This window comes from Sminthopsis crassicaudata, chromosome 2 (genome assembly GCF_048593235.1).
Source record: "Sminthopsis crassicaudata isolate SCR6 chromosome 2, ASM4859323v1, whole genome shotgun sequence".
NCBI classification, from domain to species: domain Eukaryota; kingdom Metazoa; phylum Chordata; class Mammalia; order Dasyuromorphia; family Dasyuridae; genus Sminthopsis; species Sminthopsis crassicaudata.
In genome coordinates this window covers 548,566,850-548,583,558 of record NC_133618.1, presented here as the reverse complement: position 1 = coordinate 548,583,558, position 16,709 = coordinate 548,566,850, and the positions used below count along the sequence as shown (strand labels likewise).

The window sequence follows — 16,709 nt, the reverse complement described above, 5'->3', positions numbered from 1 at the left end:
GCCATGGAGCAATTTTAAGATACAAAGAAAGGTAGAAGACAATACCTTTTAACAAGGGTTCACAGTCTAATGGACACAAGATAAAAATTATGTACAAAGAAGAAATATAGATGATAAAATATAGAAATAATCAATAAAGGGAATGCTCTAGCTTTAAAGGAGATCAAGAAGGGCTTCTTGCAAAAGGTGAGGTATTAGCAGAAACCAGAAGGATGCTAGGGAAGTTAGGAGGTAGAGATTCAAAGGGAGAGTTTTAGGTATCTAGATATGTGGACAGCCAATTAAACACGAGGAGTTTGAGATGGTATCAAGTATGAGAAACATCAAGGAGGTCAGAATTCCCATATCCTTTCCTCCATGATGCCAGATTAACATTCCTAAAAATATCACTTTGGACACAATATCTCCTCCTCAAAAACTTCAAAAGCTCTTCACTACTAAGAAGACAAGGCTCAACCTCTTGAGCCTGATACTCAAGAGCCTCTACAAAGAGCCCCTGATACAAGTTCCATTGCTCCTTCCTAGCAGTTCCAGTCTTCATTGCTTGAGCTCTGGTTAGGCATATAATATCTTGGGCAGCTAAATGGCACAGTGTATAAAGCTCTGGGCCTAGAATCAGGACAACCTTAAGTTCAAAATCCATCTTCTGTCACTTACTACTCTGTGACGAAGGCACATCACTTTAACCTTGTTTGCCTCAATTCTTCATCTGTAAAATGAGCTAGATTAACACTAAACTATACTAGTCTCTTTGCCAAGAAAACTTCAAATAGGGGATTCACAAGTTGGGCATGAACTACAATATGAAAATTTGAATTTCTTACCTGTTTTCATATCTCTAAGAACAGTATAAATCTTTGGTGGGTATCTTTGTAGTCCTACCAGTGTTTGATACAAAGTAAGCACCCAATAAATAGCTGGCTATTGATAGAACCTCAGTCTTGGGTCATAAGGACAGAATCTTCAAGGACAGGGCAGGAAGTTCTGGAAAGTACATCTCTGACTTGTCAGCTCTTTCTGTCCATGTCCCTCCATTTCCTAATTCTTTATGTAGAACTTTGTTACTTATCACCCAGATGAATGTGTTACTTTGATATCAAATAAAGTTTAAATAAATATCTGCCACACAAAAAAGCACTATGCTTGGTACTGAGTACAAATATTAAAAAAAGAAAAAAAAAATCAAAACAACAAAAAATTTCCCACTCCAAAGGAGCTTGTACGACCTAGGTGTTGATGAGAATTACAGTAAGAAAAGAAAAAAAAAGCCATTTCCTTTCCCAGGAATTTCCTGGCACTATTAATCATTTTGTCCTTGGTGATCTGTCTTTATTACAAACACTAACCTTAGGGATATGTTCTAATCTTTTCTAGTTTTATATAAAAGATGTATAACATGTTCATTTTTTTTAAAGCTTTTATCAACTCCATTTCTGTCAAGTTTTTATGTAAAAATGCTTGTTAGTGACAGTGGTTCAAACTAGCGTTTATTTTTTATACTGCTCATAAAATTGAATATTTTAACTAAAAATGAAATTTCATAATTCATACCTGGAAATTTTCCAATAAGCAATTCCTAAATGATTTTCTAAACAAATTTTCTTGTTGAAAGCAACCTACTACTATTAATAATATTATTGGTAATAGTAAACATTTTCATTTTGTTAGTTTTTTTGTTTTTGTTTTTTTTTTTTGCTGAGGCAATTGGGGTTAAGTGATTTGCCCAGAGTCAAGAAGTACTGAGGCCAGATTTGAATTCAAGTTCTCCTGACTTTAGGGCTGGTGCTCCATCTACTGTATCAACTAGTTGCCTTGTTAGTTTTTTTTTTTTTTTTAATATAATGCAATAGATAATTTGATTATTGACTGTCAGTCAAGCACTTACATACTGAAAATTTCAATGACAACCAACTCTATCAATCAGTAAGTATTTATTAAGTGCCTACTTCTAGGGACACAGTCCCTATTCTAGGCACAGGTAATATAAAGTACGTAGAATAAAGTAATCCTTACTCACAATGAATTTATTATATTCTAATGGGGGAGATAAGTACTTAAATATGTGCAAAGTAGTTTAAAACAATTCTGATATAATATTTTAGAAAGAAAAAACAAAAAAAGGAAAATCTTGAGCTGGATTCAGATTCTGAAGTGTAGAATAAAGCAATTACATTGATAAGGAGTGTGCCTTGGGGCAAGATACTCAGGAAGAAGCCAGAACTAAGAGTTTTTTAAGAAACAAGAGAGCAGTAACACAAAAAACCAAGGAGGAATTTTTAAGTGGAAAAAGCAATTAACAGCATCAAATAAATACCACAGAGAAGTTAAAAAGAATAAGGATTTCATAAAAGATATTAAGAGATCATCTATTAAAATTAACAAAGTACAAAGAAGCAAGACAATAGTTTAATTACTAAAGAGAAGTTTTTTTCTAGTTAAATATTAATATTAGAAACAAAACTTACCAAGTAGAAATCATGTAGCCTTCATTAATTGAACAAACTCTCCATTCTGAGGCACCTGTCCTCTTGATTTCTCTATCCCAATCAGAGAAAGTTTCAAATAAAGGAGTTTTTTGACTACTACCACCAGTTACTCCTCCACCTCCAGGGTCTATTCCATTAATGTTTTTACCTGTAGAAAAAGCAATATAATTTAAAATTTTTAAAAGTTGTGTTTTATAATTAATTTTGATTTAAATCTTCAATTCTCTTCCCTGGTTATTCTCATTAGAGATCTTGCCTACTATTACAATGATCCCACATTTACTCTAAGGCTTTTATACCTATCTATTCACCCTTCTCTCAAATCTCCATAAAAGAAATATCCCTTATCTTCTTTTAAATTATCTGCTTTACCTCTGGCCTACACTGAACAGATTTCTTTTCAATGTCTTAAAAACCTTATTATCCCTTCTTACATAATGACCCCTTTCTTTCTGCAATCAAGCATATGAAACAACCAGTCTGAAGAAACTGTCCCTGATTAATTATTATTTGTAGCTCCTCACTACCAAATTTTTCACCAGTTTAAGGTTACTTTTCTATTTCTATTCACTATTTAACTCTTTCAATTTAGCTTCCAGTACCATTCCACTGCAACAGGTCACTGACAACCTACTTTACCAACAAAGTCAAATATAGTCTTCTTTTCTTTTCATGTCCTTAATCTTTGTTATGGCTATTTTGACCATCCTCTCATTGAAAAGTTAATACTAGTTGGGGGTCAGAAAGAAGGGAAATAATGGGGCTCCTAACTAACTTAAGTATCATGCTCCCAGACAGCTTTTCTATTATTTCCCTTTTCACCTTCAACTGTAATATCAGCCCTTAATCCCATGTTCTCTCCATCATCTCTGTTGAAGGATTCACGAAATTCTTAAATGGTTTCTGTGCTAAAGATTTCAAACTACTTAGTTTTTAGTTCATTATCTCTAATTACTAATAGAGAATTTCATTTAGGTGCAAAATTATTGCCTGAAACTCATCAGGTGTCAATTTAAAACCATCTCTACCCCTCTAAAGATTCCTTTCTAAATTCACTTGTCTCTTTCAAAAGCATCACTACTGTTTGGTTATAAAGACTCAAAACCTTGATGCAATTTTTATTTCCTCTGTCTTTTCTTCTCCTTATATAAAATCAGTCATCTTTCCCTTAAAAACATTTCTTCACCATCCCAAGTGCTATTACCCTAATTGGGGTTCTCATCATTTCATGCCTGGATTACAGCTAACATTCTTGGCTCCATGCTAACTTCTATTGAAACTGTCTTTTTGTTAGGTTAATCTTCTACAAAGGATAGTTTTAATTATATTATCTCATTGCTCTTAAACTGTAACTCTCTATTACTTACTTATTCCTATGCTTATCCTTCAGGGCACTCTTACAATTAGTTCCTAATCCAATCTACCTCATTTTCAGCAATAATTTCTAACAGTGGAGAGGAGTCTCTTCACTGTTCCAGAAATGTTATATTCATTCCTAAATTTCTTGATTTGTGCTACTCTTCTTTGACTGAAATAATTTCTTCTCTCTTCAATATGTCAAGTTAGATTTAAATTTATATAAACTTTATAATATATATTTCAAAAACTATATTAAAATATTTGAACTTGAAATTCTTATGAATTTCATTTTATAAAAATACTTATACAAAAGCTTATTTTTATAAATCATTTTTGACTAATACTGGTTTTCATTGATTTCTCCACTGAAATGCAATATTTACATTCTGTACACAATTTATGACTTGATTATACAGGCTCAGAAACAACTTATAGATACGAAAAGCTATTGAAAACTCATTACTCCCTTTTTCTCTTACCATAAGGGGAGGCACAGAAGAGTGGAAATACAATTTTTAGACCATAGATTTGGAAATAGAGAAAAAGAAAATGCTGGCTTGGGGCATGAAAGTCATTGATACTCAGCGACATGAACTCACTAGTCAATAAGGGAAATGAAAACTACAAAGTGAGATGCTGCCAAAGATGAATTTGACATTTTAAAATTATGCTTACAATCAGTCCTGTACTCAAGAAAAGTAGATCAAATTCTCTTCCTCTTTCTTGAACTAAATGGTTCCCTCTTCCCAGGATCTTAAAACTAACTACCTAAAAGTACAGTTTATCATTGGTAATATTAGTGTAATCCTAATAATCCTAATGTTTACTTAGTATAAGAGTATTGTATTTATGGACATTATGGATTAAATAGATCTCTTAATCTTATTTAGGAACTTACCCATGATTTATAAGGCAATTTTGAAGAGAAAATGTATTTTGAATTCAAACAGCTGATATACAAATGAACTGTCATTACATAACCCTTTCTCTTTTGGCTAATAGCTTTGTAATATTGTTTTAAGATTATTTTCTACTATTTCATAATTTTAAGTCTTGTTTCTATGATTAAAGTGAAAATCAAAGACGACTATGGAAGCAAAGACTAGTTCTTACATGAAATTTATATTCCCGAGGTACTGATGAACACATAGTAGTCTTTTGATAAGTATTTATTGCTCGACTTTAAAAACTTTTTTTTCTTCTACTAGAACAAGTAGGAGGAAAGTGCTAATCCATAGTCACTGGAAAACAAGGATTTTCTTCTAGATTAAGGTATTCACCAATTTTTGCAAAAATTAATATAGAACCTGAAGAACTGTACAGATATCATAAATGTTACTGGTATCACCATTTCATTTCTTGCCTAAAAATAACAGCTGTCCTATGTTAGTGCCTATAAACACAAAATTCTTTCTGAACCTCTTCACTGTAAGCTATTATCAGAAACAAATTTAATACTTAAAAAAAATTTAAGTGGCTTCTGCTAAACAACTTTATATTAGCTTTTCAAAAAGCTACTTCAAAAATTATACACTTTAAAACTACCTTTTATTTTCTTCTTAACTCAAGAGAAGTAAATATAACTCAAATTACTAATTAACAATTTTTTTTTTTATAAATCTATCAGGAATCTTTTTAATAAGAGTATGAGTTGGATTGAGCTATGATAAACACTTGACATGACTACTGTATTTAAAGAAGGGTTGATTTTGACCTATGTCCATTTCAATTGACAATCTTGACCAATTGCCAATTCTCCTAAAAGAAAGTATTTGCATATGCAATTACTGCATGATGTCCTTTGAATCTTCTGTATTTTGGAATTTTTCTACCTGACAACTAATAATAAAATTATATAGTGTGAAATGAAAGTAATAATGTTCAATATGTTCATATTTACCCGGATTGCAGTACTTTTCCCCAACGTATTCAAATGCAAAGAGTAGCTGGAGATCTGTTGGCTGAGAATAATGAGCTATCGCAAGGCACACCTAGGAAAAATTCTATACTTAGAATTTTCATTTAAGATAATTAACACTATTAAATGCTATTAAAGTATTTGTAAGCATCATCTTGTGACAATTGTCTTTTTGATTAAAGTTCAAATGTTTCAAAGTTGTTCCCCAAAATGAGATTTTATTATTGGCAGGTTATTAAACATGAATACATCACATTTTATATACAGCACAGATTTTAAATTGGCAGGTAGGTGATGTGGAAGAGAAATTGCTGGGTATGAAGTCAGGAAGTCTCATCTTCCTTGAGTTCAAAATGTGGCCTTAGACACTCACTGCTTGTATAACCTTAGGTTAAGTCACTTAATCTTGTTTGCTTCAGTTTCCTCATCTGTAAAATGAGGTGCAGAAGGAAATGGCAAAATACTACAATATTTTTGCCCAAGAAAACTTCAAACAAGATCACAAAGGGATGGAAAGGACCAAAAAATTACTTAATGACAACAGATTAAAATAAAATGTCCATGTTCACTAGACCTACAAGATAAACTCAGTGAACAAAAAGACTCACAAGGAAACAAAAAACATATAAAATGGTGCAAAGGCTTAAGTATATAGAGCCCAAAAAAGGAGATAAAAGGCCCTGGTCTGCCCTAGATGACTTTTTTCCAGAAGCAGCAGAACATGGCTATAGACACTAAACATTCTACATATAACATCAGAAAATTTCATTGAGTTAATTAGCTTTACTTATCTGCTTTTGATAATTTGTTTTAAAGGTCAACTTTCTTAAAGATGATAAGCAGGGAAATATACATGCTACTAAAACAAGAAATATCAATAAACTTTATTTTTCTGAAGTGTAAAGACAAGTATTGTGATCTCTACTTTATAAATGAAGAAACTGAGGCTCAGAAAGATCAGAAGATTTGCCAAGGTTGCCAAGTAAGATTCAGTCATGACCTGAAGACAAATTCTTTAAAATTTAAGACATATTCTCTACACCAACTAGTGCTGAACCAGCTTAAAATGTAACTAAGAAATGTTTAACAAAATAAATATAAATTATAATACAATACAGAAAATGTTAATTAGAATCTACATGATCTTGTTTCCCCAGCTATGAACAAAAAAGGAGACAAATTTATAGAAAATACTAAGAAAATCAAATCTGATTTAAAACCTAACAGAGAGGCAGAGTAAGCAAGACAATTTTGGTTAGTTGAACAAATAAGAGTTCATGGCTAACCTGAATTTAGCCATATCTTCATGTCACTTTATCTTAGAAAACAAAGGCAGAAATATTGATGGCCTCATTTACACCAATAAAAATATGAGCCACCTATTTAGACATAATGACAACATTCAGTAATGTAATGTAATATAATTTCTATGGAAAAATGACAATCCACTTTTCCAATTCTCCCTTCATTTCCTAATCATAAAACAGTTAAGTTAAAAATTCACTCTAAGGCTAAATCTCTAACCATGTTTTTTTGTTTGTTTGTTTTTAATTTAAGTGTCTCATTTTTCACTAACTACAATTTTTCACTAACTACAGGATTTTTTGTTAATTAAAAAAAATTTTTAAATTAAAATTTGTAGTCTCGCTAACATTTTGCTTACCAATCTCTTACAGTTTGTTTCTACAACATTAGGCCTACTTTACTTTTCCTTCATTATCAGTGGTATCGTTGTTTTACTTCAAGTTCTATCCTGTGACATTTTCATCTCTCCATTGACTTCGATTCAGTTACTTTTTCTCTCTAAAACATTTATTGTACTTGTATTATTCCTTTCTACTTATGGCAACAGATTATGAGCCTTAGGCTCCCTAACATTTTTATTGACATAGCTGCTCTGAATCCAAGAATCTTCTTTCATCTATAATATTTACCTTGGAATGTCATTTTGAGCATGACATTCCTCTTAGAATTCTGCTAAAGCTCTCAATAGTCTTTATCATATATCATCACCTAATTTTAGATTCTAAGCCTTACCACCAAATGGTTCCTTTTTAATAATAGAAGATGTATGCATAGAACAAATACTTGATATCCTTTGTACCTGTTTTATCTTCTTCACTCTCAAGCCATCTTTCATGCTGTACACTTTGCTGAAAACCCCTTCCCTTTCCTCTCTGCCAAATTATGCCTCCCCTTTTCTTTAAATCTCTGCTCAATACTCATTTTCTTTACAAAGCCTTCCAAGACTGTCTTTAGAAGGCAACTCCAAAATCATACCAATTTTAAATATTTCTCCATTTTCTAAATATATAGAAGGCACTATGTGTTTAAGGTCTTAAATCTTTGCAGAGCTATACATACAATCACAGCTTTCATTTTCTTTGTAAATCTAAATTGTAAAGGAGATTGGATGTTCTGCAATGTTTTCATCAAATCTTATCACCTTTCCAATTTTAATTTTAAGTGATTAAGATTTTTATTTTAATGGTCAGAGTAGTTAAGTTCATATTTCAATGTGTGCAAGACAGAAATGAAAATTAACAACAAATCCATTAACTGATAATTATAATTTTTCATTCTGTTATATAACACATAGGATCACTATGCTTTCATCATTACCAGATAATCAGATTCTGGATAACTGCATATAAGATATGAAATATGTCAATCATTTTGAATCTTGTGTGAAAGTAAACTGGACATTTGTTTCAAATCACAAAAGAATAATAAATTCTGACAACTTCATTATAAGCAAAATTTCTTACCTCAGAGAACAGTGGCAATTAATATAAAATTATATATCCTATGGATAAAATTTATATGATCATATGCATTTTAAGAAAAGTTTATGGAATATGAAAGGTCAATTGCAAAGAAATATCAAAGACTAATAAATGGCATTTCTTTTTTTTTTAAACAATAATGTTTGATGCAACAATATATTCTCAACAAATTTTTTTTGTTGTAACAAAATTTTTACGAATGAGTTTTTTTTTAAATCTAGAGGCTTAAGCATTAATCAAAAACAAACATGACACAAAATATACTAAATCTCACTCTAATTATATAATTTAAGTAGAAAAAAATCTCATCATCTTTTGTTCTTATAGAAAGAGAAGATGACAAACAAAAATTAAGTTACACTTAAAAATGATTATTTTAATGAGAACGTCAGTTTTACTATGTCCAAATTCTATGTTTCCAACAGAGAAAGATTTTTACATATAAACTAATAGAATGACTCTTCTCTACTCTATTTAGTCCCACATTCTACAAAAAGCTTTCCTAGTCCTCTTATAGTTTTCCTCCTGAGATTAGCTCTAACTTACTCTGTTTATATCCTGTTTGTATTTAGATTAGGAATTATTTGAAAGCAGAGACTGTCCAAAATTCATTCCTTTAAAAAATATCTTGTTTTAACATCCTAACAAAGCCAACTGTAATCTGTCAAATATACTTAGCTTTTTAAATTAAAATATTAAATATTCTAAGTAATAAATAAAAGATCATTTTAGTCTGGGACTATATATTGATATACTGTTAAGAAGAAGCTGAAATGTTTTAAAGAGTGTTATTGGTGCTATTTAACAGCAATTCTTTAAACAATGCACTTTTACAATCTTCAGTTCAGTCCTAGATTCCTTCCTCTCTTGTTAGAACACAAGAGAATCACAAAATCTGAATTTTGGAAGAGATCTTAGGAAATTTTGGAGCTAGCACACGCACACACATATCCTCCCCACCCCCACCCCCCCACATAGCCCTAACCTCCATCTGGTCATATATTTTTAATGCAAAAAAACTCACCACTTCATGAAGTAAATTGTTCTGTTGTTGGAATAACAACTCTAATGTTTTAATACATCAGAGATAAATGATCTCAATCACAGTGACATTCTTTCCACCACAATTTGCAACTTCATGCAATTTTAAAGACAGTTCAAAGACAGTGTTGTGAAGGCGGGCTTTCCTTATCAAATCAAAAATTGCTTCCCTGTAACTTGGGACCACAGAATGTCAAAGTCACAGGGAACCTCAAATCATTTAGTCCAATCCAAATCTTTATAGTAATCTCTTTTACAACAGATCAAATGATCATCCAATAGTTAATTAGAATTCTCTAGTGATTAATGTCACCCAAGAGGGTACCTTCTATTTGGAACTGGGCTAGGAAGTTTTTCGCTATAATGAGGAAAACTGTCTTTCTATACATTCTACCTGGTGCTTCTAGTTTGGTAATCTGGAATCAAGCAAGACAGAGATTAATACCTCTTCCATGTGTTAGCCCTTCTAACACTGAAAGCCTGCTAACATGTTCTTCATACTAGTAATTCTTTTCTCCAGGATAAATATGCTCGGTTTCTTCAAATGATTACTGAACAGAATGACTTTCAAAGCCCCCCACTATGTCAGCCAATCCCTATATAGAAACAACCTTGTCAATGTCACTCTTAAAAATGTATTACTCAGAATGAAATAGAATTGCCTAGCTGGTTCAATTGGGGAACTTGGAGGAAACTTTTTACCAATGCACATCAGGACCTTCTGTAATAGTCTTGAAGAGTAAACCAACAATCCTGAAAGGTTAGGTCAAAGTCACACAGTATATATCAGAAGCAGAACTTGAACCCAGATTTTTCTAGTCAATTCTCTATCTACTCAATACTCTATACTATGCTGACTCATCAAAAGACCTGAGTTCAAATCCATCCTCAGGCATGTAAATAGCTGTGTGATTCTGGCCAGTTAAGTGGCAAAGAAGATAGAAAAGCTGGAGAAGCAAATGGCAAATCATGATAGTATTTTTGCTTTATCTTTTTTTTTTTTTCCCCCTTTTCTTTTTCTGAAGCAATTGGGGTTAAGTGACTTGCCCAGGGTCACACAGCTAGGAAGTGTTAAGTGTCTGAGGCCAGATTTGAACTCAGTCCTCCTGACTTCAGGGATGGTGCTCTATCCACTGTGCCACCTAGCTGCCCCACACTCAAGTATCTTTGCCAAGAAAATCTCAAATGTTGACATGACATTGACATGAGTTGGACATGACTATAATGACTGAACAATAGAGATAGAGATAATAACATTTACCTGGTTGTTGGAGGGTTGCTGTGAGAGCAAATGAGATATTTATAAACTGCTTAACACATTGTCTTGGCATTTTGTAGGCACTATATAAATGCTTATTTCCTCCCACTTGGCACACATTAGGCACTAAATAAATGCTTGCTACTTGCCTGATCACTGGAGCAACATAGAACAAGTCAACTTTCCCTTCTACATGGCAGTCCTTATCTAATTGAAGACAGCTTTCCCCTATCCCCTTTTTCTTCTTTTTTTCTCCCAGTATCAATATATATAGAGAGAGAGGGGGGGGGGGAAGGATCATTTACATTCAATGAAACAATCTCAGAATAAGTTTTTGTTAGTTATCTAAGTGATAAAAAAAATCCTAATGAAGAGAATAGAAAGGTACATTTACTGCCAGGAAAGTCATCAAAACATATTAAAAAGACAGTTCCTTTAAAATCTTTGGGAAAGTCCATTTGATTAAAAATTCTTCTAACCTTATCTTCTCCATCATATTAGTAGCAGAATTTTTCAATTCCTAAATCTTAATTCAAAAATTGCTCTTATCATTTTAAACTTATCTTTTCTTAATTAAAATAGAAAACAAAACTCCATTCCCCTGAAGTTATGTAAACTCCAGTCTTCCTGACTCCAGGCTCAATTATAAGAGAAAATTGCTGCCGGATTTTCTATTTATCTACTTTTCTTCTGATTTCAAACACGTTGATTTTTTCTGTGCAAAAATATTTTTATACTTTAGTTAATTTCTAATGAATTTAGATTAAGTGCTCTATTTCCTATTCTATTAATTTGGATATATACTATTTCTTAATAATATTCACCCATTTCATTTAGTTTGTCAGTTTTTTGGCATACAGCTGGGTAATAAAGTAGCTTCTAACAGTTATTTTACTTCTTCATTACTGGTAATGAATTTATCATTTTTATTTTTTAGATTGGTAGGTTGGTTTTCTTTTTTAAAATCAAAACTATTATTTTCTTTTGAGATTCACCATTCCTTGGGATTCGTTTAGTCTCAAAATAATTAATCTTTTTCTAAAGTAAACAATATAATTTTTATTGCATTACAAATTGCAAAAGCTTTTTTTTTTTTTTTTGGTTAAAAAAAAAAATCTGCTTTTGTTTGTGAGGTTTTAATGCCTCAATACAGGATCAATTTTTGTAAAGGAACCAAGAACATCTGAGGGGGAAAAAAATGTGTGTGTGTGTGTGTGTGTGTATATACACACATACATACATACACATACACACACACATATTCTTTCCTATTTCTAATAATCTCCAATCATCTACGATATCTAACCTTTCTAAGACTTAATTCATATCTTCCACTTATATTTTTGTTAGATTTATCTAGGCCTGTCCAATATAATAATTTTATTGTCTCTCTATTTAACTTTTTCTTCAAGTATTTAATTTTATACCACTTGTTGCAAGCAAACTTAGTGTTGACATTAATACATTGTGATACTTTCAACAAGTAGTTTCCCAGTTCTCAATCTTTTGAGTTGTCTATTTTAGCTATTGCCTAGACTATCTAGATTGCTACCTCTTTCTCTTTTTTACTTCAGATGAAACAGATTTTTATGTAATGCTTATTTTAATGCTTGTAAACAACATACCATTGAATTTTGCTTTCTAAGTCATTCTGTTATCCCCTTCATTTATGGATAAGTTCATCCCACTGGTGGTTAATAGTAATTTCTGTAAAATGTATGCTTTCCTCTATCTTCTTATGCTTTTCTATTTGTTTCCTACTCCATTTTGTTAAATAAGAAACACACCCAGCAACAAAGCTCTAGATCTGGTAATTTGCTTCTGCTTTCCTGTTCCTCTTCTTTTCTTCTCCTAAAATCCAATCACAATTTTAGCTTTTTTTTTTTTTTTTTTTCAAATCCTTCTTTGAGATACACTTAAATAGTTTGTTTTATTCAGGAGTAACCTCTCTTTTAATCTATCCTCTTATATTTTTATACCCAATTGCAAGCATATTCTTCCTTCCTTTGACCAGTTTGGATCAAAGTGAAATTAGCTATTCTTCCCTACTCTTTGTTTGTTGATAATTTTATATTCATACCCAATTATATGAGACAACATCCTCATTGTTCTTTTCCTAGTGCATTTTTCTTCTGCACCCTTTTCTTCTTTTAAGATCATAGAAACAAAACTAATCTCAGGCCCGCATTCTTAGGCAAGTACAAATTGATATGAAGTGGTGTGTTAAATCTTAGACTAGCTCATCTACATTAAGACTTCTCAAACTTTTCCACTTGCAATCCTATTTCCTCTGAGAAAATTTTACATGGATATATAGGTATATAAAAGTTACACATATCAAATATTTGACCCCACACAATGAACTACATTTTAAGAACCTGGGATATATACAATGTAAACTGAATTTTGGCTCATATTAAATGTAACCTGGTTATTTTATGATTTGCATAAATCAAATTTTGCATTATTTAACCTCTCATCACAACTTATTTGTATTTTTGATGCCTATCAAAGCATAAAGTTTACTTAAAAGAAAACCAAACTTGGGATATTTTTTAGGGTTGCTTGTAGCAAAGTTTGATAAAATAAACACTATGCTACTCATTAAAGATTCATTTTTTCCTCCCTGTAGTATTACTTAGATTTGCTATTTAAGTGATTCTCAGTCATAAGCTTATATTTTTGCCTTCTGATATACAGCATTTCAACCTCCTCATTTCTTTAAAATGATGACCATTAAATGGTATGTGATTCTGACTGTGGCTCTTCGGAACTTGTATTGTTTCTTTCTGGTTTCTTGAAGTATTTTCCCTTTGATTTGGAACCTCTCGATCTTGACTATAATGTTCCTCTTAGGGTTTTCATCTTAGGGTTTTTTTTTGCAGGAGAAACTCTCAATTCATTAATAACTCCACTTAATTTTGATTCTGTAGAACCTTATGCTTACCTCAGGATAAACTGATCATCTGAAATCTTACCACCATGCAAATTGATTGCACTTTTTTTATACTCAATACTAGTTTACATCCCACTGTTGAGTCTATCTCTCTCAATGGAAGGTTGGAGGGTGAAACAATAAACTTCCTAAAGCTTTTCTTTATAAAAAAAAAATCAGATCAGAACTTTATAAGTAAATTTCTAACTATCTTCTTTCCACTTTTCAGTCTTTTTTTTTTTTTTGCTGAGGAAATAGAGGTTAAGTGACTTGGGCCAGGGTCACATAACTAGGAAGTGTTCGTGTCTGAGACCAAATTTGAACTCAAATCTTCCTTACTTCAGAGCTGGTGCTCTATACACTGCACCACCCAGCTGCTGCTCAGTCTCTTTTTATGTGTTGCAGTGTACCATTAGATTTTAAGGTCTGTTAGGGTAAGGACTCTTTTTCTTATTTTTATCCTTAGAGCTTCAAATAGTGCCTAGCACATAATGCATAGGTGCGTATAGACGTATGCAAATAATTTATAATAATTTTTTACCGCTAAACTCCCCTACCCCCCTTACTAAATTTTATTGTTTCTGTCAAACCGCAAAACTGGATGATAGGCCTTAATAAATGTTTAATGAATTCAATTGAAAGAAGTAACTAGTAAAGTCTTTCTATTTTCACTTTGTCCTCTGGTTTTAAGAGATCTAGGCATAAAAGTGAAAAGAATTATTTCTTAAAATATGATTGTCTATGCTTTTGTGGAGGGATTGTATGATTATTAAATAATTTCTCTTCAATATGTTTTCCAACTCTTTTTGCTGAGATAATTTATATTTTATTCTATTTTTTCACTCTTTTAACTTATTTTAATATTTCTTATAGTTACTAGCTTTTCTACAAGGTCCATTATACTTTTTAAGTAGTTTATTTTTTGGGTAAGATTTTAGATTTCTTGTTTCTAACTGATGATTTGCTTTTAAATTCTTTCTTTCATAGTTTCATTTTTCTATTTCCCCCTTCTGGTGATTTCACTTGATTTTATCATTTTTAGTTCTTTAAAAATTGAAATAAAAACTTATTTTATTTCTCATAGGAACTTATAGCCCAAGTTATGCTTTTCTTTGAGGCTTTGCTTGTAGATATATCGGAGTCATTCTCTTTTTCTTAGATTATGTTTTAAACATCCTTTTCACTTAGTAGCTTTTAATGTTGAGATTTTTCTTGTTTGCTCATTACAGCCTATTTCCTTACTCATACTTAATATAAAGACTAGACTCTATCCACTTCTGGAGGGAATGTCTGAGCTGAATTTATATCCTATTGCAGCTTTATTGTAGGTAATGAGTATGTGTTATTCCAGCATCTTTGGAACAGCTCCAGCTAGGGAAATCTGCAATATTTCAGTTCTCCAAAGTAATTATGATCCAGAATAAAGTTTGGTTACTACCCTCCTAGTCCTCTGGTTGGAGTTACAGTAGACTATTGCTAGACTCAGCTACCACCAATAAGCTTCAGACTGGGCTAGTGACCAAAGGTGAGACTATACTCCTGAGGTCAGTCACAAAACTACTGTTTACTCCTGAACTTGCTCTTTGCTAAGAATTCAATCTAGGACCCATAATCACACCCCACTCTAGACTACCACCCCTAAGCACTGATCCCTTCCTTAAGTCACCCTTGCATGTGATACAGAACTAGAGGTCAGGCAACAGAGCTGCCAGTTGGCACTTGTCTTTGAACAAGACTGGACCCCCTTATACAGGTCTGAGACCACTTCTGGTGTATAATCTCTTTTAAAATACTGTACTGGAGTATTACACACTATACACTCCCTATTAAACTTTGTCTCCAAATAAACTTATCTGTCTCCCTGCTAACCTGGGAAGGAAAATTGGCTAATTTTGTTCTTGGATCTCCCAATCGGAACTTAATCTGCTGTGTTTCCTAAATCTTTGTTGGAACAGTACTGGTGAAGAACTAAGCTCTCCAGTTCTTTTCCTAATACTCCATTATTTTGGTGCTTTCTTACCTTTCTTTTTCCATCTCAGAGTCCCAATGTCTTCTCAGTTTTCTAAGCAGAACTATTGTCTAATCCTTTAACTATTTTCACCATTTTTTAATGATTGGGTTCTATTTTTTGTTTTTTTTAATCTTAGCTTATGTTATAAAGCTTAAAAATAGAATATAGTACTCTAATAATCCCTTGATAAAGACCTTGTTCAATTTCACAGAAATAAAAAAAGTACTTAATATCCATTTCTCTCTCAATTATGACTCTGCCAATTATGACTTTGCAGGTAATGGATAAGTAGGACTCCTGATCTGGTTCTGTCAGGATTTAAAATCCCCAGATTTTAACAGAAACAAAAAGTTTCCTTTCCCTAACTTCCCTCACTAGATGAAGATTTCCCAGAATGCAAGTATCAAATTTATGAATTCTAATCTACTCTAAAGCAGATTCTTGTTGAATACTATTTAATTTAGTAGGTCCTAAAGAGAACCAAGCTAAAAACAATGACAGTTAATATATTTGGCTTTAACTATTCAAAAAAAAAAAAAAAATTAAACACCTACTGTGAACTATGTAGTTATTTAGATGATGCTGGACATAATTATTCAAGCTGGTGCTCTATTCATGCTTCATAACAAGAACTCCTCTACAAAAATTGGTAAGCCATATTATTAAAGAAAAGATTATCCTAAAACTGAATGACATGTTACCTTTTTGGCACTTTCAGGACCTGCTTCATCAAATCGAAATCGAACAATTCTGAAATCTTTACAATAAATAATTAGCTCTGTTGGATTAAATTTGAGTTTCTGGTTGGGGCCTAGAATCTTCTGTTTCCGTTTGTTGTCATTTACTGAAATGAAAAAAGATTTCAAAGGAAGAATATTGTTAAATTACGTTTTTAAATTTATACTATCACCCATC

The 16,709-nt window shown here is 31.9% G+C and overlaps 1 protein-coding gene across 2 annotated transcripts in view; it reads right to left on the bottom strand.

Annotated features, from left to right (window-relative positions):
- The window catches only part of MTMR10 (myotubularin related protein 10), a 59,405-nt gene that overhangs the window by 21,491 nt on the left and 21,205 nt on the right, over positions 1 to 16,709 (bottom strand). For both annotated transcript variants that reach the window (XM_074294965.1, XM_074294966.1), the window contains exons 5-7: positions 16,496 to 16,638; positions 5,746 to 5,836; positions 2,466 to 2,634 (exon numbers count right to left, since the gene is read on the bottom strand). In XM_074294965.1, the coding sequence (XP_074151066.1) occupies positions 2,466 to 2,634; positions 5,746 to 5,836; positions 16,496 to 16,638 (403 nt within the window). The remainder of the gene's footprint in view (positions 1 to 2,465; positions 2,635 to 5,745; positions 5,837 to 16,495; positions 16,639 to 16,709) is intronic.